Source organism: Empidonax traillii, unplaced genomic scaffold, assembly GCF_003031625.1.
Source record: "Empidonax traillii isolate 1590-97213 ecotype Southwest subspecies unplaced genomic scaffold, ASM303162v1 scaffold6:size4315531, whole genome shotgun sequence".
NCBI classification, from domain to species: Eukaryota; Metazoa; Chordata; class Aves; order Passeriformes; family Tyrannidae; genus Empidonax; species Empidonax traillii.
Window position 1 is genome coordinate 2,880,786 of NW_020955199.1, and position 26,771 is coordinate 2,907,556.

General features: G+C 40.3%; 1 protein-coding gene across 1 annotated transcript; it reads right to left on the reverse strand.

Moving 5' to 3' along the window:
- Positions 1-517: 517 nt before the first annotated feature.
- Positions 518-22,591, reverse strand: ACOT12 (acyl-CoA thioesterase 12). Its single transcript, XM_027881057.1, has 15 exons — positions 22,337-22,591; positions 19,624-19,693; positions 16,365-16,425; positions 15,262-15,363; positions 13,208-13,340; positions 11,468-11,618; positions 8,925-9,044; positions 8,203-8,353; positions 7,140-7,195; positions 6,685-6,745; positions 5,706-5,789; positions 4,329-4,462; positions 3,235-3,363; positions 2,157-2,283; positions 518-1,356 (listed from the first exon to the last, which is right to left on the reverse strand). The coding sequence occupies exons 1-15, from the start codon at positions 22,443-22,445 to the stop codon at positions 1,222-1,224; spliced, it is 1,623 nt and encodes a 540-aa protein (XP_027736858.1). The 5' UTR covers positions 22,446-22,591; the 3' UTR covers positions 518-1,221.
- Positions 22,592-26,771: the final 4,180 nt, after the last annotated feature.

The window sequence follows — 26,771 nt, forward strand, 5'->3', positions numbered from 1 at the left end:
AGCCAGAGCAGAGCCAGACCTGCCTTTCCCACTTTCTTCCAGGTGGAAGGAACAGCTCTGTGTGCACAGAGCAGCCAGCCCCTGCAGACAGAGCTGGTTTCACAAAGACTTTGTACCCAAGCTATGCCAGAGCTGTGGAGAGCCCAGGTGACTGAGGTGTTGTGGCACCCTGAGGGCTTCCAGGACTTCCCTTGGTGTCTCTCCTGCTGTACTTCCCATATGCAAAATGTGCTGCATCCTGTGAATCCCTGAAGAGAGCTGTGGTTTGGCTGTAGGTTGAACTGAGGAGGTGTTAAAGTGGGAACTGTGCCAGAGCCTGAGAGCTCTCCCTGTACCAGTTGTGATTCTGCAGTGAGATCAAGTGGCCCTGCTGCAGCTCATGCTTTGATCCCCCTCAGACCCCTGTCCATGCCAGGATCTAACTGCTGATGAGCACGCTCATTCCTCTCAACAAGGCTTTTTTGAGCAAAAATAAGAGCAGAAAACAAAGCACACACACCACAATAAAACCTGAAACCATCCCCCCTTTTCATCTGCGAGGGAGTGGATCCAAGAGTTACTGTTCTACTCCACAGCTAGGCACTGAGGTTGTCAGCAGTCCCCATCACCACTACAAAGCAGCCTTTCCACAGCCCAGAGATCCTATAATGAAACTTGTGATGAATTTTTAACCTCAGAAACAATAATTTATTGGAAGTCACACATAAACAGACAAGTATTAGAAGCAGCAAACTCTAATTTACATAGGCTGTAATCAGTTCATAAATAATGGGGGTGCAAAGACCTGGACAGCCAGGTCAGAGCACAGGTAAAGCTACTTGGCAGCACTGGTTTCTGCAGGTTACGAGGGATGGTATTTATAGATTTAAAACTGCCTGGATGCCTTTTCATGCAGTATAACATTAAAATAGGGAAATAGTCTCATGAGCTACAGCTCCACTGAGCCACATTCTGCTTCCATTTATACAAAATTCATTAATGCAATCAAAAGCAGAATCTGTCCCTTAATCTTTTTTAAATTAAAAATTGAATTTGTAGCCTAAGGCCTAGGCTCAATTTGACAGCAGATGCTTGTACTAGGTATTCTCAGGTTCAAACCCAATATTTGTTACACGATCTAAGGTAAGTAACCTGTAGAAAAATTATCAACACATTTGCAGGAATTTAAACAAGAACTGCTGGATAATCATCAGATGTCCCTTCAGAAATCTGTTTTTAACTTCAGCACTTGGAGCCTTTCATCTCTAAGAACTTTATACATTCCAAAGCAGTGTCTTCAATGGATTTTGATGAGCCGGCGAGATTTGCAGCTAAGTAAGGCATCACTCCTGATGTCACTTGATTGAAGTAACACACCTGTTTGAACAAAAAATGAGACAAAAAAAGCCTATAGATTGCAGGAGTTAGCCATTTTTTTGCAGAGCCTAGATGAGCACCAAAGTTTTTACGGATGTGAATAGAAACACACAGTGCTTCTGAAACTGAACACAATAATTTGTAAAAAGCATGTCTTTTTCACAGCACTTCAGTGATCTCAGTATCCTCGCTGCTCTCAGATCCCAAGCATCTGCAGGTAGATGTACAGAGCAGTGCAGCAAGAAACATTATGTATACCCTGTTAAATATACGTGCTTTGTGAACAAAGCTGTTGCCTGAAGAAAATAATCACAGCCACTGAATGCTACTGAGTATTTTCAGTTTTCTTAAGTGGAAAAGTTTTTGCCTTCCCTTGGAAAAGAACAAGAAAAGAGCATTGTTACTCGTCCAGAGGTGGGATTCAGATTGTGTGATTTCTGACATATGACAGTTAAGATTAGGGATTTAGTCTGAACTGTTTTCCATAGACTTCCTCTTTAGCCAGTGAAAAGAGAGATGGGCACCCCCAGAGACCAGTTTAATGCATACATTCTAGAAATGTGTTTTAGAAGTGAATGAATTACTCTGGAGGTGCACAGCAACCTCCAGTGCCTAGTTTAGATCTCATTCCTGACAGTCAGATCGGCCAAAGTTGGGCAGGGCAGGTTCCACACAATCAGACTGGGGGAACAGACCCATTTTTTGGTTTGTATTTTGCTACTGCCGTCACTGATTGTCAATGACATGCACAGGTGATGCCCCAGGAAGGGATGCAGAGCTGAGGCCTCAGAGCTACTCACAGTACAGGAGCTGCTGGTGCCGCTGTGTATCTGGAACCCGGCACAAAGGACTTCACTCCTGGAGAACTTCGGGCATGGGGGCACTGTGCTGAGGGTCACCGACCTCACAGCCACGGTGTAGGGTTCACTGTGGGCAAGGGCAACCATCAAACACTTCTTCTTGTCCAAAAAGATACATGGAAGCGACTACAACATACACAGTTGTGTCCCTTTCATAAGAAGGTAAACAAGCTCCTGTGTGTTCAACTGTACTTGTCGAAGGGCTGGGCTCTCCTGGGTCTCACTGAGGCTTTATCAGACCTCTGAGGAAAGCCAAAGAACAACCACCCACATACAGAATGTCCTTTTTTCAATTTATCCTGCTCTCCACAACCCATGTTTACAGAACAGCTCTTACTAAGAAGCAGCCCCAGCAAAGGTATTCAAATTCATTCAGTTCCCTGATGTGAGGGTGGAAGGCAAGCACAGTGCAGAACACTGCCTTTTACTGTTACCTTGAAGAATAAATGAATATAAGAAAAGAAATTGAGATTAAACAAGGATAAGTTACACCAAATGGTCCTGTGTTTCATTATGCAAGAACAAAAGCAAATCCAATAAAAAACGAAATAAAAAGCGGTGCATGTTAAACTGATCAAGAGACTTGGCAAAATTTACAGATCAAATAATTGCGTGAGGTCTCAAGTACTTCCTTGAATATGATCTCCAGAAATGCATTGAACAAAGTCAGTTAAATAACAAAATGAAATCCCAGTTCAGTGCCTCAGCTCACTGACAGGCCTTCTGGGACATGGTATTTTTTCCTAATTTGCCCATTTGGAATTCTGGCCTATTTTCCCTCAAGATAGACTACTCCCAAAGAGTCACCATCAGAGAAGCAATACTGGACTGTGCTGCAAATTTGTGATAATCTGGATTTATTTCACTGCATGTTCATGTTGCCAAAAAATCTGGTTGTACATACTAATCGACCTTCTTAAAAAATAAATTCTTCATCCCCCAATGACAGGAGAAGGTCAACAGAACCCAAAACTGTGACCCTAAAGTGCTCACAGTGAAATGCAAAAGGCCTACTCACCATGGCTTGCAGGGTTGCCTTTGAGACACGAGAATCACAAAGTCTCTGGATTCGTAGCCCCTTGTGGGAGGTGACGTCACATAATATATTTTCTCCTCTTCACTCACAGCCTGCAGGACCTCACAAGTCCTGCAAATACATTTAGCATACACATGCAGGCCCTGATGTATGCAACAGCATCTCTTTTGAGAAACTACAGTGCAAATGTGTTCCATCCAAACATTAAACCTTTGATTTTCACAGTCAGATGGCAAGGGAGAGAGAAGAACACAGACTGAAAAATCTACGTTTTCTGCAACACCTCATCAACACGGTATTTCTTTAGACTTCACTCGTTACAAGCCATCAATTCAGTAGAGACTGTTATTTTTTCAAATATCCCTAAGCACCCACTTCCACCTGGTAAAAACCTTTTGGGATGAAAGTGCTTCTCCTTTAAGAGAATATTCACCAAAATCAATTAGTATCATATTAATTCAATTGTCTCTAATCATTATTTTATACCACATAAGGTAAATAAAAACCCCCAAACACCTTTTACAGCAACTCCAAAACCTTATGCTTTTCAGATACACTTTAAAAGATGGGTTTTTTTCTGAAAATACACATTTTTGAAGAACACCATTTCTTGATTTTTCACTTTGACTGTACAGTGAATCTGAGAATCCGTGTCCCTAAACGCACAAACATGAGGGAATCCAGAGTTTTCCTTAATTTTCACAGAAACATGCCTGATATATCCACCTCAAGTTGTATGCAACTTGAAGTTCTTACTAGCAACTTCTTTTTTTTCACTTTTGTTTTGGTTTTTGTCACTTTTAACAGACACACATGTCTAAGCATGCAATTGTGTTCATTTTAGAAAGGGGTCACCTCTGTCCCATCCTTCTCTTTCACAGTCCACCTATAATTTGCAATCAGATTGAGTGTAAACAAGCAAAATCCACACTTTGACTAAAGAATCTTTGACGTCAGCTTCTTAAAACAGTTTCTTCTTAACTGGGTAGAAAAGCGCCAACATCTCAGGAAATATTTGTGTTAGAAAGGGTTAGTTGTTAGTGGATTCAAGGCCCTGAAGAAAGGCAGGTTCTTACAGGAAATGTCTGTCCCATTGCTGGCGCAAGGTGAAGTCAGACAGAAGGGAAAAAGCCATGTGGGATGGGATCTTCACCTGCATTTCAACCTTGAAAGACAACGCATCACCCTCCTCATGAGTCCATATTTTTATCTGAAAGAAAAAGTGAGCATGTACTGAAATCAAAGAATGATGGCATGAATATTTTAAGATTTATAAATGTTACAAATTTAGGACTTCAGCAGATTTTCTCAGGAGTACAAATTGTACACCAAATCCCAGATGCCTTTGTCCATGCAAATCAGACAGACCTTGGCCTATGCCCCCTTCCATGGAAGTGGCTCGGCATTTCTCTTTCCAAAATACCCTTTTTTTCTCTTTTCTGTGAAGCAGAGCACCCAGAGTCAATGATATACTGAAAAACTATTTCAACACATGGTTTTGCCTCTCTTGTCCCACACTCGTAGTATCTCATCTTGATTATTTTGGGTCTATTTCTAGTATTAGGCCTAAACCCTAACATAGAGAATTCAAAAGGAACGACTTGTACATAACAATGCACACACAATAGAAGGGTTGGGCACATTCCATAAACCCTGTAAAATGGAACAAGATGGGTAAAAGAGAGTACTTATAGTTAGTAGGCTTTATTCCCAAATCACTAGAATTCCTTATTATTTGTGTCTGCTCTTACTCAAGCAGCTCACTGACCAGATGCAAGCACGTCTCAGCAAAGTTTCATAGCCTGTGATGTGCAGAAGGTCAGACTAGAATATTGCAACTACCTTTCCATGCCCCTAAACATCTCTGGATTTACATGATTTTAAAGTGATCTGCCAGTCCCTAACCCTATTTCAGAAATCCAGCCTTAACATATATCTGATGCCTCTCAGTGGTTTGGGAAACACACACTGCAACTGCGTTAACACCAAGTTTTCCCAGCTAAACTGTCTTCTGCTGGTTTTCTTAGCAGGATATTCCTCTATTAGAAGTGGCTTATACAAGTTTCCTTGCTGATTTTGAGTTTATAACAATAGTAGGTGAACAGAGAGACGCTTTGCTTTCTGCTGAGTTCTGTAATCTTTTAATAGAAAAAAGGCCGGAAGAAGAATATCTGAAAGGAAAATCGTGAATAGGAAGAGCCTCAAGTGGCCTTTTGAGAAGACAGATAATATGGTATATATGAAAAATATGGTATATAAATTTCTGTCTGACAGGCAGTGTCCACTTGGAACTATCACAAGATGGTGCCCTGCTGCTTAGAAACCTCTGCAGAGCTGGTGAAGGCAGTGTATTACAGATATACATAAAAAGAAACACTGCTTTTCCTTGCCCATCTCTTGTGGTGGAGCACAGCTCAAGTGGCTGTGCAGTGACTCCACAGTGATGCACTTACATCATCCAGTGTCCTGGTTATTTCCCATCCTGGTTTCGCTGCCAGATGTGTCAGTGCTGCTACGTTGCTGTAACTCAAACATGCCTGAAACATAAGACACATGTCTGAAAATGAAGGGGTAAAAGCACATTTCACTAAATGCTGCAGAAATGAGATGCTCTTTTTTTTCTATCGTTACCCCTCAACCACAAACAAATGTTTATTTTCCTTGTAAGTGAAAACACAGCCCAGTAGTTTCTGAATTAAACACCTCCAAATGGCTAGATTATATGTTCAAATGGCTGTTGGCAAAGCAACCTTAATTAAAGAACAACAAAATACTACTTTCAGCTTCTGCAGTTATAAAGCAGTGCAGAAAAACTGTGACCACCAGGGAGATAACACAGGCAACCTCTCAGACCACCAAATTAATGGTTTTGTCCATCTTCTTCCTAAGTAATTAGAATCTACTAGAAAATTAACCTCTTCTTTGCTATCAAGCTGTGGTCCATCTTGGCAATTGCTTTACACAGCAGGCTCAGAGCAGAGAAAGTGCAAATATATCCATTATTTATGCTTGGCTACAGTGGATGGAGTTCTCATTTAACCACTATATAAAGAGAATACAGCCTTGAGTCTTTCACAACAGGTTTTAATTTCATAGTAAATAAATCTTAGATAAGCCATTTTTATCGGTGTGTGCATGTTTACAATCATTTTTTCAGAAAAGAAAAATGCTGCTTCAAACAGCATTTCCCTTCCTGCTTTATAATTCTCAACTACTTATTTTTTCATTTAATGGGAGTAGATGAATGAAAATTTCTGTGAGCCACTGAGATCTAAATGCAATGAAAATTTATCCACAAAAACTGGGTACTGAAAAGTTGTCTGTAAGTCCACCTAAATTCAAGTTCATCACTATTCACTGCATGACACAGGCACAGTCTTACACACCCAAAAAAGTCTAAAAAAACCACCTTTTTATGCACCTACAGATTACCTGGTTGCTTCTCTCCCAGGGTTCAGAAGGTTTGTCTCCTTTAGCAGACAGCATGCATTTTCTAAAACATAATTAAAAAGAACAAAAATAGCAAGAATTGGTTTTTTACACTTACTTCTATGTATGCTAAAAACAATCGTTTTCTGTTGGCTTAAGTGTCTTCTAAATACAGGTATTATATCAGTTTTTGGATGCTATACAGACATGCAATAACTCCCTTTTTCTTCTCAAGGAAGACGGAGAAACAAAATAACCTGTAGAGCAAAGTAATTTTGAAACAAGTAGCCTCTAATAACTTCAATGCATCTGAAGCAAAATTATTTTGAAATTTAATAATATAACATCATATATATATTAAGGAGACTTTGATTACTTAACAAATGGTCAGATTTTTTAAAGGATGCATTATAAAATTAAGTTTTAAAAACTAAGTCCTCCTTTTAACCCAGCTATACCTGGTTAGACGAATTCTCCTTCGGGCAATAGCTCCATGGTATCTTCTCACACCATCCTTCATCAAAAGTAAACCAGACAGTAACACATCTGATTATTTTAGAGTAAAGTCTAAAAAAAGACCACTGAAAATTATTTTTTTACAGATGAACAAATGCCAGAGAAGTAATACAGGCAAGTAAAAAACTGTACTCTGTACCTCACCCTTCTCCAGATTACCCAAGTCAGTGGTTTACTTCTGGCTTGGAAATATTCCCTTAAATTTCAGAAAACAATGAGATAAAAGAGTTGTATCACAGTTGCTTGCTTTTAGTGCTTTGTGGTCCTAAACCAGTGGCAGCTGGGCAGTGAACCACACATATTTTACGCTTTCTAAATGTGCCACACATCAAATAAACTATCAACCCAGTTCTTCATCATCTGGTGTCTGAAGCACAAAGGAAGCATGGAAAAATTATATTTTATTTTTTTAAAGTCACTTTTTCCTCTTGGAACAGCCTGCAAAGTGCACAGTGAACTTTACTGCCTCAGTTAGTACTTGGGACACCTTGACTTATTTGTCTAGTTGCCATCCTATAAAAGATAAGATCCCTGATGTTAAACAATTCCTTCATTTCTGCTCATACTGGCTCTCTAAAATTCTTCTAATTGGAGCAGGAAGGTTAGTGATAGGTGACATCACAGCAAATAATTTAACAAAGTATTCGAACTCCTTCAATTGCTTCATCAACTGCTTTCAGGTAAACACATGCTGAGATCTCCATGTCCAAAGGACTGGAAAGCCCACCCATATCATGGGATTTGTTTGATTCCTCCACCCTTCTTTATTAACTCTATTTCTCACCTTTGTGAAGGATTTATAAAAATAACTATTGACACTGTAGAGTTTCATCTACAGTCAGTGGAAACGGCATAAAACATATAGACAAGTGGAAAAATCTCCAAAAAGCAGATTTTTCTTCCCTGTCCTGGTTGTAGTGATAGTCTGTGGCACACAGAGTGTGCTGGGTTGGACTATAGCACCTCAAATACACATCCTTGCTGCCCCTGAGGATGTGACCTCACCTCTGTCGTGGGTTTGACTCTGGGGAAGGGAAGCAGCTCTCCTTTGTCATTCACAGCGCTAAAGATGAGGAATGCACTGTTAATGTGCCGTGGCTGGTCCTTGATCCACTCGTCACAGTCATAAGCCTCAACACGGACACCAACCTCCACACTGAAAGAAAAGATTATATTAATTATTGAACTACTTCAAGTGGTGCAGAAGAAGCTCTGTGCACCCAGGTGTGCCTGACTGAAATACCTTGTGTAACAAACCAAATAAATTACTCAATCTGGACAGACACATTTCAGAAATAAAATAAAAAATGGCAGCAGCTAAGTAGCATTAACAAAAATAAGCAATAAAATAGAATCCAGATCTGTCAACAGATGTCAAGATGGGCAAGCTGGAATATTCTGAAGAATGAGAGCTCTGAACCCTTAGAAATCCATGAGTTTTAGAGGAATATTTAGTGACTGCCTTTACAAGAGTGGGATTTGGTTACAAATGATCTTTAAAATGAAAGTCAGAGAATAATTTTTTTAAAACTTCCAGTAAGAAAAGTAAAAAAAAAACCCACATATAAACAGACAGTTTTAGACATAGATACATTCTTCGAAGTTCCAGCTGAAAAAATAATTCATTTAGGAACAGAGTCCTCCTGGATTTCAGGCTGAAACCTGAAACACACAGTTTAGGCCGGTGCTAGAGAAGTCAAGGAAGACAAACAGATGAGAATATTCACCTGTTCTGGAAGGTGTTGTTCACAATAGCATTGAAGACGAGGCGGTCGCCCACAAAGGAGGGTCCCCAGAACTTAAACATGTTCACTGATTTCAGGACAGGGTACGAATGACAAAGGCGACTGGGAAAGAGAGCAAGCGAGAGAGAGAGCAAAACACATAGCCACGCTGAAGAACCTCCTTTGTTAGGTCTGGGGTGGGAAGGGATTAGAGGAACAAGGCTTGCACAACCCAGAAGGTCACTACCTTACACTAATTTACTCCATAACCCACTCGAATACACTGACCATGTTGAGCTCCAAGAGCACATAATTTGAGCTTCAAACATAATAATGCCACTTATGTCAAGCTGTTTCCTTTTCAACACATTTTACAAACACCAATTAATTCTCACTGCTTGATACTACCCTCTTTCAGAGCCAGACCATGAATCTCTTACCTACAGAGCAACCACTTATTTCACTGTTTCATTAATTTCTGTATGCATAAGGAGTACATAAAAATGCCAGATCATAAAGCCTTTGAACAATTAAAAGAAACCTGAGCAGAAAAGCTGAGTACCAGAAACGGTGTTCAAGCAAAGCAATGTAAGTCTGTGTATTCTTTTTAATATTTGTACTTTTTTTTGCTTGTTTGCTAGACACTTTCTGCTGGTGTGATAATAAATAAGAATAAAAAACTACTCATGTTGTTGCCAAATGCAGTTTGTGTAAATGGGATCTAGTCTGCAAGCTCTCTGAAGTGGGAAAAATTAGGTTTCTTCATCAGTTCTAAATGCAGTCAAAGCCCTTCACTTTCTACTGGGATCTCTGTGCATTACACAAATTGGGAAAAATATACAATAATGCCATTTATTTTTAGACTCTGAAAAAAACGCTGTTCTCAGTGAGAAGCCGATGTGCACAACTGAAAATAGACTTTTCATTGTGCACTTTTTTAATTTAAAAACACAGTTTTGTAGCACTCCTAACCTTTAACTCAACTGCACTTTGAAAACTAATGTACCAGTATTGTTAAATGCACACAATTATCTGTAGCTAATTAACTGACTAGTACATCTATTTAACAGCCTAATACACTCAAATGATTCTGTTATGAAATTAAAAATAACTTGCTCTTCTGATTTAAAATGTTAAACGTTGATTTTAATTACAATGTTAAGGATGCAAACATAATATTACTGAAAATAAGAGAGGAACAAACTAGAAATCTGGTCTAAATACTCAATTTTTCATGGTAAAGTTTCCTCTGAATGCTTTTCCTCAAGAGTAAAAATAAGAAAACACATATCAAGTTCCAACTAATACTACTAATATTCAACTGGTTTTATTTCTATCTTCAAGATTTTCATGTATTGTCTGTCAGAACAAAGGCGGTGGGAAACGGAGAGGACAGAAGGACGATGACTAAACTTTAAAATGCCCTTAGAAATTCATTTGTCAAGGGTTATCCATCCTTTTCCATTCCTCCATCAGAGTTTGCAGCCATAGCAACTCTCGCCTCGCACCTTCAAAGGTCAGGTCTTGCACTGAGTGGCCCCACAAAAGATTCATAGTGAGACTAGTTCTCTCTCAAGCAAAAAACTACAAAATTTTTGTTTTCAACCAGCCTCTGACAGTAGCTATTACTCCTGAATTTTTCAGTATGCCAAATCATGTTTGACAATCATTAGCTCAAAGCAAATCTGCTCAATACTCCATTTGCTGATATTTTCCTTCCCTTATTAAATCTAAATGTGACTCTCAATAGGTAAAACTGATCAGATGAAAACAGGTAAATATTTTGGGTCATATTACGGCAAAAACCTGCAACAATCCCTTCGCACTAATGGAGCTGCACACTGGAGTAAGGCCAGTGCACTGATGTTACTAAAACAAGCTGTTTACCCAACCACTACAGAAAATCTGTTATCAGTACAACTACTGACTACAAATCAAAACCACATGAATAATGAATGGCGAAGCCATTTAATTATTAAAGTTAAAAAGCAAAAACATATCTAACATCCCTGCAGTGAATTAGGTCACTTGCTGTGCGAGGAGAATTCAATCTGAAACTTGAGTGGTGCTCACAAAGAAGCTTTGTGCAGTGTCCAAGAACAGGAAGGAAGAAAAGCAACTGTTTGACTCAAGGAGAGGAGGAATTAAATGATTTTATGACGAGGCCACACTGACTAGCAGTGTCACAAAAAATACTTTGTACTGGGCTTTATCCTGATTTAACAACTAACTTTCCTTTTAAACCCTGTACCAACCACAAGGAGGGCAAGTTTCGGTTCCTGTGTCCAGTGCTGACTTTCTGCAGAGATTCACAGGATAACACAGTCTCTTTGGCCTTAGGGTCTGTATGTGTAATATTTGACTCTGACAGTGGCTGTGGGAGTTGTATCACATAAATAGTTCAAGGGTCTCCTGCAACGTGAGGAGGAAGAAAAGTCACAAAGGTCTGGATCTGTATTCTTCATTAAATAAATCCCTGTGAAACCCTTAATAACCAAAGCACATTTACTTAGAATCATATGCAAAGATTGTGGTGTAGGAAGTACCTTGCTGAAATACCCGCCACTGTCTCCATCCAAGCCATGATCTGGCCACCAAAAGTGTTTCCATGATGGTTTGCATGAGGAGGCAGGACAAGCTCAATACTCTGTACACGAGTAAGTTCAGTTGAAACTGCATCTTCCTCTTCAAAAGTATCTGAAATATGGCAGCGATGTATCAATGAATTTTTTTCAGAAGCAAATGCACCCTATTACTGAAGTGTGCATTTGCTTCAGCCAAGAAAAAACCCTAGAAAGACAGAGAAAAACCAGAGCCCTGTTCATCACTTATTCAAATGTCTTTCAAAGACTTTGCCACTGTGTATGATTGGCACATGTGCAAATGTGCCTAATTAAGGTTAGACTGTGACATGATTATGTCATAACTTGTTACAAATCTTGTGATTACCTGAGACAACACAAAACAGACAAAAGAGAGAAAAAGGATCTGGATCAGAGATCACCTTCCATTATCTGAGCATTTCCAGTATCACTTTCAAATGGTTAGCCATACCTCCTCACTCTGATCTTTGATCTTCTCAGTGGTGTTTTGTAGGAACAGATTTAGGCACGACATTACAACAGTTATTTTACAAGTGCGTATCTGTGCTAGGGCTGCTTGACCTGAATGGTACTTCTGACTTTCAGCATAATTAACTATCTTTGTGATTATATAAATGTGCGGAAATGCATGACTAACTTGTACTTTGGACCTACTTAAGTTGTTGCCTAAGATCCACTCAGCAGATAAGCATCATTTTCTGGGTATGATTTGTACCTATTTTGCTACCTAGCAGCCTTTCCATGAAATGTTTTCTCCTCTCTTTCCCCTATTTTGCTTGTAAGAAGGTGAATTAGTGCTACAATAAATACTCTTGAAGGAATTTTCCAGGAAATGCAGTGGAGATAAAACCCATCAACCTCTGATTTGTCTGTCAGGGTATTCAGCTGTACCCTGTGAGACAATTACCATTAAGACAAATAGCTTCTTTGCTTGTAGCAAACAAGACTCTTCAGTTTTAGAAAGTTAAGACTAGAATCTATGTTTACAACAGGTTTAATCTCTCCCCAGTAAAACCACATAATGCCTATTATTTATACATGGAGTACATTTTCAAAATACCAGCATATTTGCTTAACTGCTGGGAATAATTTCTTTTGCAGGGGAACACAGCAACTTTTGAGCACAAGTCTCTTCAAGAACAGAAATTACCACCAGAATAAAAGATGAACCTGTTTCTTGGCTCAGCTTTTCTAATTTGATCATTAGGTGTTTAAAAAATTTTTTTTTACCTGTTTCGATACTCATGTTATGAAATTTCTCCTGCTTGTTGGAAACGATCTCAGGGCATAAACACAGTTCTTAGTGCTTTCTTCAAATACATGGCCATAAACCTGAGAGAATTTTATCCCTCTAACTACACTACAATGAGTGTCACAGGACTTTATTACTGCACTGCAAATTTCTGTGTGAAGGGTTAAACCTTGCACATGCAACCTAGGTGAAGATCTGTATTTCACATCTATTCAGTGCATGCATGGCCTTCAATCCTGCAATTTTAAATCTGGAACTTCTGAAAGCAAAGAAATGCCATTTTATTAGGGTAACTGTCTTACCTTCAAAAATCTGGCACATGCTTTTCTACTTGACAACACAACCCCAAGGAGATCTACATGTTTTGTCTGCCTTTTTTTACTCCCTACCAGCTGCACACAAGTCTTTTGTTCCATCTTTCAGGCAATCACCTTCCTTATTACTCTCCTGCATTAGGTTCTGAAAGGCCTGGAAATAGCCCAGCCTGATTCTTCTCCTCTCAATAGCCAGGCTGTGCTCCAGGTAGTCTTCTGCAGACAGAAGATTTACAGGTTCTAACTCAACCTATGCAGATGAAAAAGAAAAAAAGCAACGGTTCTTAATTTCACAATCATAACAAAGTGAACTTAGAATGGCATCAGAATTTTCTACAACCTTTTGCTATCAGCTGTCCAAGACGACAAGTTTATTAATACAAACAAGTACAGAATTTAAGGTTCGAGAGATTCTGCATTATCCTTTCAGAATCATTCATTAAAACTCAATTTCAAAGTGCTTTTAGCTTTTAAATGCAAACATCTGTGAGAGTTTAAAACAGTTCTTATTTAATTAAAAAAAAGACAAACTTAATATGAAGGTTTGAGTATTGAATTTTTGAATTACAAAATTAATTCAGTTGCATTGATCAGTGGTGTAAGTGCAAATTCCCATGTTCGTCAGTTCAATGACAAGCTGATAACAAATATGTGCTGGCTTAAGAAAATTTTTACATTTGGGTAAGTACAGCAGAGGTGTCACTGAACAGTTACTTGTGTAATTTTTCTACAAGATCTAGCCTCAGAAATAATGCACAAAGCACTGCAACACACACAGAAATTCAACATTTTGTGTCTTGCCTTGCTGCTAATGTTTCTCAGCCTTTGACTCTTCCCTCAAACCCTCTTGCCATTTCCTTGCTTTCTTTCTGGTTCTCCTCAAGAACTTCCCATCTTCTTTCAGGTGGCCCACCTAACAGATTAAGATGGTGGGTGCATAGTGGTTCTCTCTCCACAATTTTAGAAGCAGTTGTTCAGAAAAGTGGATTTGAAAAAAAAAAAAAATTCTTTAATTTCTCCAAGACTTTGTGATGGAATTTGAACTGAGCTCTCAAACTCCCTCTGGAACATTCCTGCCTTAAGCCTAATCTTAGTTAATCACCACCAATTTAATCATGAATTAATCTGCCTGGAAATTTGGGCAAAAGGTAAACTGGTTGATGCCATGGGTATGATATCAAACCAATAATAAACAACTCTTACTTTATAGTATTTCAGTGCTTTCAGGGAAGCAATCTGGCCATTAGCCTTTCAGAGACAAGTTGGGCTTTAGTTCTGGTAAAACTGTTGCAGTCTGTTTCTTCTGCAAATGGTAATATACCATCACAGAAGAGAAAGCAGAAATGACTGGATATATTAATGGCTCATGGGATGACTCTGCCAGCCTCCAGTGGATGTTATAAAGGCAAATGCACTATCATAACATGTTCAATGAGACAGGAAAGTCAGATACATGATTCTGGTCACATTCAAGAAAGTAGAATTCTACGTACAGAGGGATTTTATTACAAGAATCTGGAGAATATTAAGCCTTCCTCATAAGAAAACTTTAAATGGACTGTGCCTGTCATGGTACAGCAATGTGAAAGCCAACAGTACCATAACTGATTTCTAAATACCTCCAGGGAGCCAAACACTGGGGAGAAGAAACAACATTGGCATGAAAACTAATTAACATAAATGGCAAAGAATTAATTTGGATTGGAAGCTATCTTAAAAATAACGCCTTCTATCTGAACAATGATGTCTGAACAAACTCCTCAGAAGAGGAAGCAAAGGATAAAGAAACCCCACCCCCACCCCCTTGCAGGTGTCAGGGTTTATTTAGATCAGCCTCTGAAAAGGAGACTGTGGAATCTCTTCCAGTGCTTGCCTCTGTCAATACTGCATCCCTTAGTACAGTTCTACAAAAAATAAATGTGCAAAAGAAAGTGCAAAAATAATAATAGTAGTAGCAATAATAATAGTAATACCCTAACAATTTCAGAGCAGAGAATTCAAAACAAAACAAAATAATTTTATCTGTATATAGTCTGGACTTCACGCTCTTTTCCTATTACTGATCAAAATAAAAAGGTATGAACATTTTCACTGGGTTTCACAAGCAAGAAAGTTGGGTTATTTCACAGAAACTCAGTCACTTCAAGCTTAGAAGGAAACTGAAAGAATACCTTTCCAGAACCAACTGGTTTGGCTACATATGTTGCATATGCCACACTGACAGTTTTTTCAACGTTAGTCAAAACATCCTGTACTGTAACCTTGATGCCAACCTAAAAGGAAGGAGAAAAAAAAATATTTACATCACTGTCAGTTGAGTTGAGATAAAATGGTGCCGTTTTTAGCAAATTAATCATGTCCAGTCTCTCCACTTAAAACAGAAAAGGTAAAAAACTGCTTTGCTATCACTGATACACTTCTGAACACTGGAGAACATCACACCATTCACTGAGCTCTGAAGGTTTTTTTAGTACAACCACTGTTTAGCATCACTCATAGGATAAAATAAAACACAGTAAAGACACTTAGATGTAGTTTTATAGATACTTCTTTCCATTTACTTGTGCGCAATTTGGAATCCCCATCTGAATCTTTCTAAGGTCTGTATGGGCTAAGAGATCTGTCTAAATGTACAAAACACAATGAAACACTTGAAGGTGAAACACTGTATTTATTCCCATGGATAGGCCTGACATGCATCAAAGCTTCTGGTTTTTTTCTTAATTTTAGAGCCTTTTTGAACACATTCTCTGTGAGATGCATCACTCCTGTTAATGGACTCAGGCACAGCGCAGAGAAAGTATCCCTAATGTTCTGATTTCAATTCTGATTTCCAATTTTCTGATTTTCAATTCTGATTTCAAGTCACTTGACAATGCACTGCATACTTGTTACAATATGAAGAGTAAGAACATATTTACACTTGATTTAACTATTTTTGTACCAGAAGTTTCAAAAATACTTAGAACTCCACCTATTCAGTGCATCTCACCTAAAGGCTGCTTGGAGGCCAACAGCTTTGGACTGGACCAACACCACCAACCCCATTACAGCTCCCAAAGACTTTAATTCTTCAGGGTCCAGTTTCTACTTTGACATTGATTATTCTCTAGGAAATGTAACTACAATACTTCAAAACCAGAGTTTCATTAGACAGTGTTATTGTTTAGATACCTGCACAGGTATCTGAAACAAACAAATCTGCACCCATGTCTGCTCCCACCTCTGTTCTATTCCTTCAATATCACTGGAAACAAGAGTGGTGATCTCTTACCTCCATGCTGGTTCTGAATGCTCTGTTCACCTTTGCTTTGATGGTAATAATTTGTCCCACCCTGTTAAGAAGAATAACACCTTAGAGAATGCAAACATGCAGCTTTGTAAGGGCTTGAATGTACCTCTCTGGGTATTCCTGAGAGTGAAGAAAATCTCATTAATCACCTGGTGTCTTCCATGCTGCCCTGAAAATTCACTGAAAAAGTTAATTTTTCACATGTTTTCAGGTTAGCACTATTATTCACCAGTCAGACTTTGTTCACGCTCAATAAAATTAAAGTTACTCAGAGAACTGCATAGCTTTTATGCTAACATTCTTTCTCCTTGCTGATGTCTGTACGACCCAGGTATGCTCCAAGCCCCAGATATACCAAGAAATTTTGGCTTAGATTTTGCTTTTGCTCAAAATCCTACTGTGAGTTACATCAAATCACTGATTACATCTGGCTGCAAAGCACACCGATACACTCCACATGCACCTCTGGCATCCAGATACATGCATATGAGGAAATAATCCCAGGTCAAAAAGTGCTCTTTGACATCTTTAAAGGATGGAGAAAGAATTCATATTCCAAGTCTTGGACAAGAATAGGACTGCAGCATGTCCCTCTGTCCTAACAGCATAACTTTGAAAACTAGTCTTCCCCATCTACCTGCATAAAATACCTAAACAGAATTACATATATCTCTTTTATATTTTTAATTTTATTACATTATTTATTAAAGTTTTATTGTATTACTTATTTTATTATTTATTCTATTTTCTTATTATTATTATATCATCAAATCAAATCTAATGAAGAAATATTTGTTTTCCTTCTGGAATTTCTAAAGTACCTGTTATGTGTTGATACCAGGAATAAATCTTGTTTCCAAAACCCTAAAATCCTACCATAAGGCAACGCTGGGAAGGTGGAAGGAAGGCAGTTTCCCCTCAAGTTCTCCCATTGAGCAGAGTAGTGAAAGGACACATTGTGCATAGTAAGTCAGAGCCACAGCCAAAATAGCTGCACATCAGGCCACTGCCTCCAGGGAATTTAAACAAACTTACAACTGCTAAAGATCAGCCCTGGGGTAGGCAAAGTGCTGCTAACTACATCCAAGACTGATGTAAAATACAGCTCAGAGCACTTGAGTACCTGTGAAACAGGCATTTGGCACAGTTATGACCCTGGTTCATACAACAACAACAACAACAACAACTTCTTCCTAATTTAATAAATAGGGTTTGGACATTTGTTTTTTTCAATGGCAGAACTACAGAAATTTTGTTGACAAACACTAGAATGGGAAATAGGAAACCTCTTCCTCTACAGGAAGCAACAAACTACACAGCAACTTTCTTGTTCACATTTAAGAGCATAAGTGGAAGTTTTTGAGTAGACAGAGGGGAAAAATGGTCAGTGGGAAGAATCAAGACCATCTGCAGGTACTCAGCCCTTATTAGCTTCTGAAGAAGGTATTCAGAAGCAGTTTTTCCATTATTCACTGCAAAGAAAAAGCACAATCATTAAGGTAACAGTTCTCAGCTGCACAGCTCACTTTCAGAAAGGAGAATGTTCAGAACAGTAACAATAGATACACAGGGGCAGAAGTCACAGAACACTACACTTACACCTAAAAGTGCCAGAAACTTAACAGAATGAACTGATTATGATTCACACATGGAACACTAACAAAATTTGAATTAATGTAATTTAAAATTAGATGCAATTGCAAATCAGTACCATTGAACTGCTGTATATTAAAAGACAAGGAAGAGGGATTTACTTGATATCGTGGCACACACTGAGTTTTGAACTATAGAGAGTAGTGGAAATTTCTGTTTCCATGTCAACTGGAAAGAAAGAAGCACAGAAGACAATCCTTACAGAACATTTAGTAACTGGAGTTAGGTAAATGAAACCTTACAGTAAGTCACTTACTTACAAAACATTATATTAATCTACTAGAGAGAGCAGCAACAGCTCTGTTACTTATGTAAGATGTTTGTATAATCAACTGGGTCAGGCACAATTTAGGAAATTGCAGGATGTTAAGGATGACCTGACACTGAAAAATAATTTCTTTAACTACTCCACAGTTACTAGACTTGTGCTCTAAATTCTTGTAAAAATGAAATATTGATGTCACAAGTGGAAGAAGAACTACAGATGCAACTGGAAACAAATTTGGAAGGAAAAGTATTTTCATTATATTTCAGAAGCTTTGTTCTGCTCTCAGAAGCAAGACAGGAAATTGCTCTGAAGCTACAAAGTCTGAAGTGTTATGCCTAAAAGAGAAATTTTGATCAGTTTTCACAACAGGATTTTTTTCCTAAGGGCAAAATTAAAAATACAGAGCAATAACAGGCAGGACAAACACTTCAATATTGCAAAACAGACCAAGAAATGCTCTTTTGGGTTCTAGATCTGATATGATTCTGTTCTCTTCTTTGTTACTGATTCTAGTTCTCATCCTAATGGTCACTGCTGTAAAAATCGTAAGTGTGAGTGGATGCTGATTTTACACTTGTACAGCAAACCGTTTTAAATTGACACCAGCTGTATCTCTAAGAGCCAGTGTTGCTTTTGTTCACAGCCAAGACATGTGCACTGGTCTGTGCAACCAGGTTTATCCCATCTAAGCTCTCCTTAATTCCCAGACTACAAGGTGTCAAACACATACAAAAAATACAAAGTAACAGCTTTAAGTTAATGTAAAAACATGATTTAGGAATAAAGGTGCTATTTCTTCTTACGGTGTCTTTTATCCCTCTGAAAATCATGAAAAATGGTTAAAACAAGTTAAGTCCTATGTTATCTTGTAAAAGTCAGACAATTCAGTGATTAAGGAATGCAAAACATTTCTGCTTTTTCTACAAGAGCTGAAAGAAAGAGATGGTAAGAAATAAACCAAAAGAGCACTTGCAACAATACAAACATTAACACAGTAACTTTTATAGGTATGCATTCCTCATTTAACAGAGATATGTAGTGGCCTGCATCATTCACTTTCACTAGAGCCAAAGACACCATGCCATAGGTTTCTCATCTCTGCTACCAAGTCAAAGTAACAACAGTTTATTTTTGACCTATGAAATCAATCTGTTTTCTAGGTGGGGCAGACTATCACAGGTAGAAAGGAGCAATTTTAGGACTTAGCCCTGTAGCTCTGGTGAGTTCATCAGCTTGCTATCTCTGATTTTTTAAGTTTATCTCTGCCAAGCAAGGATCTTTGGAATGAAAACACCTGACTGTTGTCAGCTGGTTCTGTACCTGGCAGCCTCCTCAAACTGTATGTCATCCATGGACACTGTCACGCAGGACACACCAGCATGTTTCTCAGCTTCAAAAGAGACACAGGAGCACACAGTTACCACAGAGCATGTGCAGTGAGCTATTCACCTGTAGACCTGAGACAAAGAGATCACAAACAGCAGATCCCAGCTCTTCCTGTGAACACCAAAATGCAAGTCTGCAGTGAGCCCCTTAGAAAAAAACTGAAGCTAAATAAGATTAAAGTTAGTATTTACCAAGACTTCATGGTAAAGGGTATTCATATTTAAGGGTAACACTGGGAAATTAAACTACATTATGACAATGATGCTACTCAGTTTGATATTTAAATGTCATTCTCTAACAATGAACAAACGTCCTAGTAAGAAAGCATTAACAAGCGTGTTAAAGAGTCAAAAAGTGTTAAACAGCTTACAGAAATCTCAGCATTCTCCCTCAAAACAGTGTGTCATTAATATCAGCTAGGGTAAAACAGCATGTAAGTTTTATGACAGATGAGGATTTTCAGATACAGGAGAAAAATCCACTGCTTTATTAGCACGGTCACAGCAGTGGAAAGCAGGTAAGTACATGTCCTCAGTCCTGTACCAAAACTGCATGGATTAAATAAAAACAAAAGCAAATGAGACTTTAAAAAATCAAACCCAGTACTTACTTACTGTAAAATATTTTTACCAAAATTTGGACTGTGTTCTTCATCTCACTGGGATGCATTTGGTTGTGGAAAAGAATGCAGTCTTTTTGTATTAATTATGAAAATCAATCTGGAATAGGTAAATATTTTCTTTACTGTTAATAGCCTGACAGTTTTTATAGCAAGTTATTGTGATATATTATTTATTTGACCATAGCACCTAGAGCTTCCAGTCAGAAGCTAAATCTCCACCGAACTGGGAGCTGCATGAACATAGGGAACCTGTGCTCCACAAAGTTTCCTGAGTGACAGAGGCAAAGGAGAAGAGTAGCAGGAAACCTGGAGAATAGCACTGTACAACAGGCAGAACTTCTCATTCCTAAGCAGCCCTATATTTTTAGTGAGCATGACAAAAGAAAAGGAATTAGAGGATTTATATCAGTATCTGAGGAGTTCCCTTTGAAAATATGACGGGAAACCACAGTCCCTACCCAAAAAACACTGTTTAGGAGTAAATCACTGAAGGGCTGAAATCAAATCCCCCCTCCATAGATCTAAAAAAAAAAAAAAAAAGAAGTGTGATCATATTGGGAAGTTGCCACACGCTAAGTGATTATTGTGTGGGACAAGTTCTCCAGGGTCCCAAGTTTTTCCACTAAGGAAGAGTGGATGGCATGAAGCTGCACCCAGACATGAGCTCCCCAGAAATACCCACATGGTTCATTATGGGCTGCTAATGTATGCACTGGAAATGGAGTTCACTGGCAGCAGCGATGGCACAGCCTGGGGTTTCTCTTTGTGCTTTTCAGGCGGCTTGTGCTTCCACAAGTCAGTTCCAGAAGTTAGTGATGAGATTTTAGAAGTTTTCAAAGCTGAGTTACACAGAACCGTTTCACAGAACCACACCATCTCAGAATTGTGAAGGGTTGGAAGGGACCTGTGGAGATCATCTAGTCCAACACCCTGCCAAGGCAGAGGCATTTCTTTTTTCTTTCATTCCATGTGCCAATAATCTTAAATTAGTACTTTTCTTTCTCCTCTTAGTTCTCTTTTCCCATCCCTTTCCCCCACTTCTGTTGCTCTCTTTTTTAACTGTCCTCACCCTCACATTCTCATTATCTTTTCTGCTCTCCCCTGAGATCTTGTGTTCCTCCCCAACCCCACCAGCTCCCTCACTCTCATTGTGCCTGTTCCTAACTGAATCCCCAAACCTAGTGGAGTCCTCAAGAGAGGCAGGGAGCTCCTGGAGTGGGTCCAGTGGAGAGTGACAAGGATGATGAAGGGACTGGAGCACGTCTCTTACGAGAAGCTGAGGGAGGAGTTAGGGCTGTTCAGCCTTGTGAAGAGATGGCTGAGAGGGGACTTCATGAATGTATATGAATACCTAAAGGGTGGGTGCCAAGAGGATGGCCCAGGCTCTGCTCAGGAGTGCCCAACAACAGGACATGACACAAGGGGCAGAAACTGATGCTCAGGATGTTCCACCTGAATAGAAAGCTGTGTCAGAGAAGGTTCAGATTGGATCTCAGGAAAAGGTTCTTCCCCCAGAAGGTGGTCGGCATTGAACAGACTCCCCAGGGAAGTGGTCACGGTCCCAAGGCTGCCAGAGCTCAAGGAGCGTTTGGACAACGTTCTCAGGGACAGGGTGGGATTGCTGGAGTGTCCTGGGCAGGGTCAGGAGTAAGACTGGATGATCCCTGTGGGTCGCTTCCAGCTCATGAGATTATACGATTCCATGAGGAAGAACTTCACCGTGAGCACTGTAACAGGCTGTTCAGAGAGGCTGTGGAGACATCCCCGAAGTGCCCGTACACAACGCCGTGCCTGGACACAGTGCTGTGCCATGTGCTCTGGGACGACACCGAGGCAGGGCCACGTGAGCCTGTGCGGTCCCTTCCTCACCCCCCGTGACAGGGAAATCTCGAACACTCTTTCCTCCCACCGTCTGAAACCTTCCCTCAAGCCTCCCCGGCCCCCAAGGCGGGGGGTGATCTCGCCGCCTCCCGGGCGAACAGCAGGGAGAAGTTCCCGGTGTGGCGGGCGGGGTGTTCCCGATACCTGCGAGGCATGCGGCGGCGTCCATCCAGCGGAGCAGCTGCCCGGCGCTCAGCTCCCCACGGGGGTCGGCGTGGGCCGGCAGGACTCTCTGGCACATGCACACATCCATGGGGGGAATACCTCTTCCCGCGACTCTCCCGGCACCAGTAGGCTCCAGGCTCCGGGATCCCCGCAGCCCGCCGGGGTGGGCGGGGCGGGCCCGCCCCGACGCCGCGGGATCGGCCGGGATCGCCTCTTCTGGCTGCGGGAGGGTAACGCTGGGCTGAGGGACAGGAGTGAGGAGGTGAGGGGAAAGGGGGACGGGGCTGAGAGAAGAGGGGTGAGGGCAGACGGGGGGACGGGGTGAAGGGAAAGGGAGGGCAGGGGTGAGGGAAGGGAGTGCCTGTGGATGAGGAAAAAGTGCTGCCCAGGGATGAGGCGAAGGAGATTCCTGGGATTAGAGGAACGGCGTGATGGGGATGAGGGAAAAGGGGTGCCCGGAGATGAGGGGACAGGGCTTCCCGAGGGGAGGGAATGGGAAGATGGGGCTGAGGGAAAAGGGATCCCCAAGATGAGGGAAGAGGGGGTGTTGGGGCTGAGGGGATGAGGTGCTGGGGCTGAGGGGAATCGTGGAATGGTTTGGATTGGGAGACCTCAAAGCTCATCCCTTGCCATGGATGAGCATGAATAGCACCTTCCACTATCCCAGGTTGCTCCAAGCCCCATCCAACCTGGTCTTGGACACTTCCAGGGATGGGGCAGCCACAGCTTCTCTGAGCAACCTGTGCCAGGGCCTCACCACCCTCACAGGGAGGAAATTCTTCCTGATACCTATCTAACCTAAATGCACTCTCAGTTTGAAGCCATTCCCCCCCATCCTATCACTGCGTGCCCTGGTATAAAGTCCCTCTCCAGTTTTCTTGTAGACCCTTGAGGCATTGGAAGGTCTAAGGTCTCCCTGCAGCCTTTGGCTTTCCAAGCTGAACTCCAATGAAGGGGTGCTGGACATGTTCAGGGCATCATGGACCACTCCTGCTCCAGGATCCCCAGGATCACCCATGGCCTGGCACCAGCCTGTGGTGCATTTGGTGTGTGCACTGCCACCAAAATCTAATAATCAGCTTCATGTTTTCATTTTTATTTCCTCTTTTTGAAGTCTTGCTCTCTCACATTGTCACCAACTTGACAGCCCAGCACATGAGTACAGGGGAGACACGTTCCCCTCTCCACATGCAGGTGAGCCACTGGAAGTGCTGGTACAGAAGTTTTAATGCCCACCTCAGTAACCATGGCCCCAGTCACCTATTCCTGCAGGAGTAATAGTGGAGAGTTCACAGAGAGATCCTTCTCTTACCTCCCTCTCTGCATATGGCCGGTATAGATATTGCTGCATACCGTGAAAATACCACCTGAGGAAGAGCAGAGCCACCACTTTTGGACCAGTCAGGAGGGTCAACATTTTACCCCTGGCATGGATACAGTGCTATTGCTACTGAGGACTCAACCACTTTGGGGATGCTCTGGGCTTGTCACCAGTTGTCCATGGGGCTGATGTGTTACTTCAGCATAGGAGAGGGTGTAAACTGTAAATGGTTTTCCGGAAAGACTGCAGGGCTTATATGACTCTGCTCCTGCATGCTGTATTAAAACTTCCTGGTTTTACAGCAGCAAGGCTTTGCTTTCTGTAGCCCTTCCTTACAGCCTTTCCTCTTGGTAGTTATTATTCCAATGATAGGCTTCCCATGTTTCTTAAAAACATACCTGAGTTTATATCATGAACACTTGTTCATTTAAACATTGTTAAAGACCCAGCTTTAACGATGTCAAGCTTTAACCTTAACCGCCAGGAAAATCTGAGTTTTAACCAATCAAGAGAGAGTTTCTCAGTGCAGTAGGGATTTTCTTCCCACAGTCTTGTTACTATCACTGCACAGCTATTGCAAGATCTCTGTTTCTCTGTCACATACCCTTTTAGCAAGCAACAAGATGGCTGTACCATCACACTAGTTGCATTCCAGAGGATCCTGATTGTGAAAATCAGCATGCTGTGCTATTCTCTACCTTTATTTTCATTCTATTGCTTCAGAAAAAGAAAAGTTTGTACAGGTATCTCTTTCCTTTGGCTTCTGTGAAGGGAAGAAAATGGACTTTGTTGACAGTGGCAGTGGCAAACCTCAGTGTCACTACCTGAACAGGGTTTGTGAAAGGTGTGCAGCCAGTGTTCTCTCCTTCTTCATCTGCTCAGTCCAGATGACAAAAACTCAAGTTATCCGCTTCTCACACCATGGATCCTGGATGCCAGATCGAAGAATCTGTGAACAGAAATAAACCTTTTCCTATTTAAAAAACCCATTAACTTGTGTTTCGCCTGTCTGGGCCAGTAATTTTAAAATTTGTTTTCAGGTTTACCTTGTCACGCTCAGGTGTTCTCTAAGATAATGGTCATTTTTTTGTTCTTCCACAGGTGGCTTTCACCTCCATTTCACACTGTCCCAGTGATCAGGTGTTTAGCCCAGTATAGATCTGTTTTCTGCTGTGAGATGAAGAGCTACACAGCCTCTAGAATCACAGATAGGTAAAGTAAGATCTAAATTTGCTCTTTACATTTCCTCTACAAATCCAAATTCATAACTTTCTGGAGTGTGTGGAGGAGCAGATGCTGGGGTGAGGAGTTTTAGAGAAATAGGAAAGGTAACTTCTCTCATTTCTGTTAGGAGCAAGGGAAAGCTGATAAGAAAAACTTTCCCAAATGAGCCTCTACTTTCCTAAGCTGCGTTTCTCCTGTGCTCCTGCTCAAGGAGCAAGAAGGTAAAGGAGCGCAATGGACTGCAAAGGAACCACTGAAGCCTTTTTACACAGTCTCCACTAGAGTAATGGAGTATTTTACAACCTTTGGTGCACTTGTGCTCAGAAGATAACCTGCAAAGTCAATACTGTTCTCCTTTCACAGCTGAAAAATTAACAGAAATTAAGTTACTGGCGCCAGTTCACAGAGTGGATTTGTTTTTTTCAATGGTTTCCCAGTCGAAAAAGTAACCTTTTGTGGCACAGTTACACCAGCACCTGTGGCAATACCAAAAGGTGAAGGTAGCTGGACCTAAGGCAGCCTCTGGGAAGCATCTTTGTGCTCCTTTTCCTGTTAGTACAAAATGAGCTCAGTATTAGACATGAATAAATCTTCTGCAAAGCCATCAGAGTTAGTATGAAGTGCTCCAAAATGCATCCTTTTGTTAACATTTTAAATACAGATGTCAGTAACTGCAATCAGCTGCAACATACAGCTGTGCATCTCTATAGACTGCATACTTCCATATTCTTGAAATAAATATATAACTGCCTGACGTTATGAATATTTTATGTATGCTTCTTTCATAACCCTAGTTATTAACAGAAAAAAGGTGAGTTGTTTTTTTTTGGACACAGCTTGTGAAAATACAACTACTTCTTGTAAAATGAAACTTTATTCTAAAATGTATCCAAAATTGCAAGACACAAGCACCATTAAACAGATAAATAGACATATATTTATGTACAGAGAGCATCAAAACACAAAACAATTGTTAATATAATTCTTATACCATTTTAATGAGTATCCATCAATAAAACTTTACAATTTAAAGGAGACTTTTCAGTTGCAAAACAGTTGTAAAATCATATGTATAAATTATGTTTACTACAATTCCGATAACAGAGGCAAAGTAAAATACAAAAATAATAATCAATACTGCAAATTCAAATACAAACCCCAAAAAGTAATGCTGCACAGGTACATATGTACACTGGATGAAGTCATGCAGCCAGGCAGTGCAACAAATTAACTGCTGAGTTTAACTTATCACAAAATGGAACCACCATGTCGGCAAACAGAAGAAAATATACTTTTGTAATAAATCATAGTGCATTTTGAAGTTAGACTTTATAAAATGATTGTTGAGTGATATACTTCTAATATTCCCCATGTGATCTGAGATCCCCCCAACTCCTTTTTTCACAAAATAAAATACAAATGACAAAAGCTAAAAACCCTACTGTAGAACAGAGTCTGATGTACTGGTACCATCTTGAAAATTTTTTTTTCTTTTTTTTTTTTTTTAATTCTCGGTATCAGACTTGTTTGCAAGTGTCCATGTCCACAGGGACACAGGTTATTCCTTGCTACCAGAAGTAAATCTTTCACACTCCAATGCTATCTCCACAAACTGCACCTCACACGATGCTTGGACTGCACTGGTTTGAAGAGACACAGCTGAGCCTTGGAAAAAGAACCCTTAAATCCCTATGAAGTACAGAGAGAGAGTAAATGAATGATAGAGAGACCTCATTATTCCTGAAGCTTCTACCCCTAATTGCTTTAATTACATAAATAGAGATTAACATAAGAGGCTTTTATGGCTTGGGTGAAACTTCTGCTAATTTGCTGGGCAAGCGCGAAGTCCAAGTGTCCCCACGTGGCCTT

What these genes read in the sequence shown, in the direction of transcription:
- ACOT12 (XM_027881057.1), bottom strand. Translation starts at nt 22,445, where the DNA reads ATGGATGTGTGCATGTGCCAGAGAGTCCTGCCGGCCCACGCCGACCCC. An exon ending in GCAGGAGAGTAATAAGGAAG is followed by an intron (nt 11,619 to 13,207) that starts GTGATTGCCTGA and finishes GCCATATTTCAG; the next exon opens with ATACTTTTGAAGAGGAAGAT. An exon ending in AACAACACCTTCCAGAACAG is followed by an intron (nt 8,354 to 8,924) that starts GTGAATATTCTC and finishes CTTTTCTTTCAG; the next exon opens with TGTGGAGGTTGGTGTCCGTG.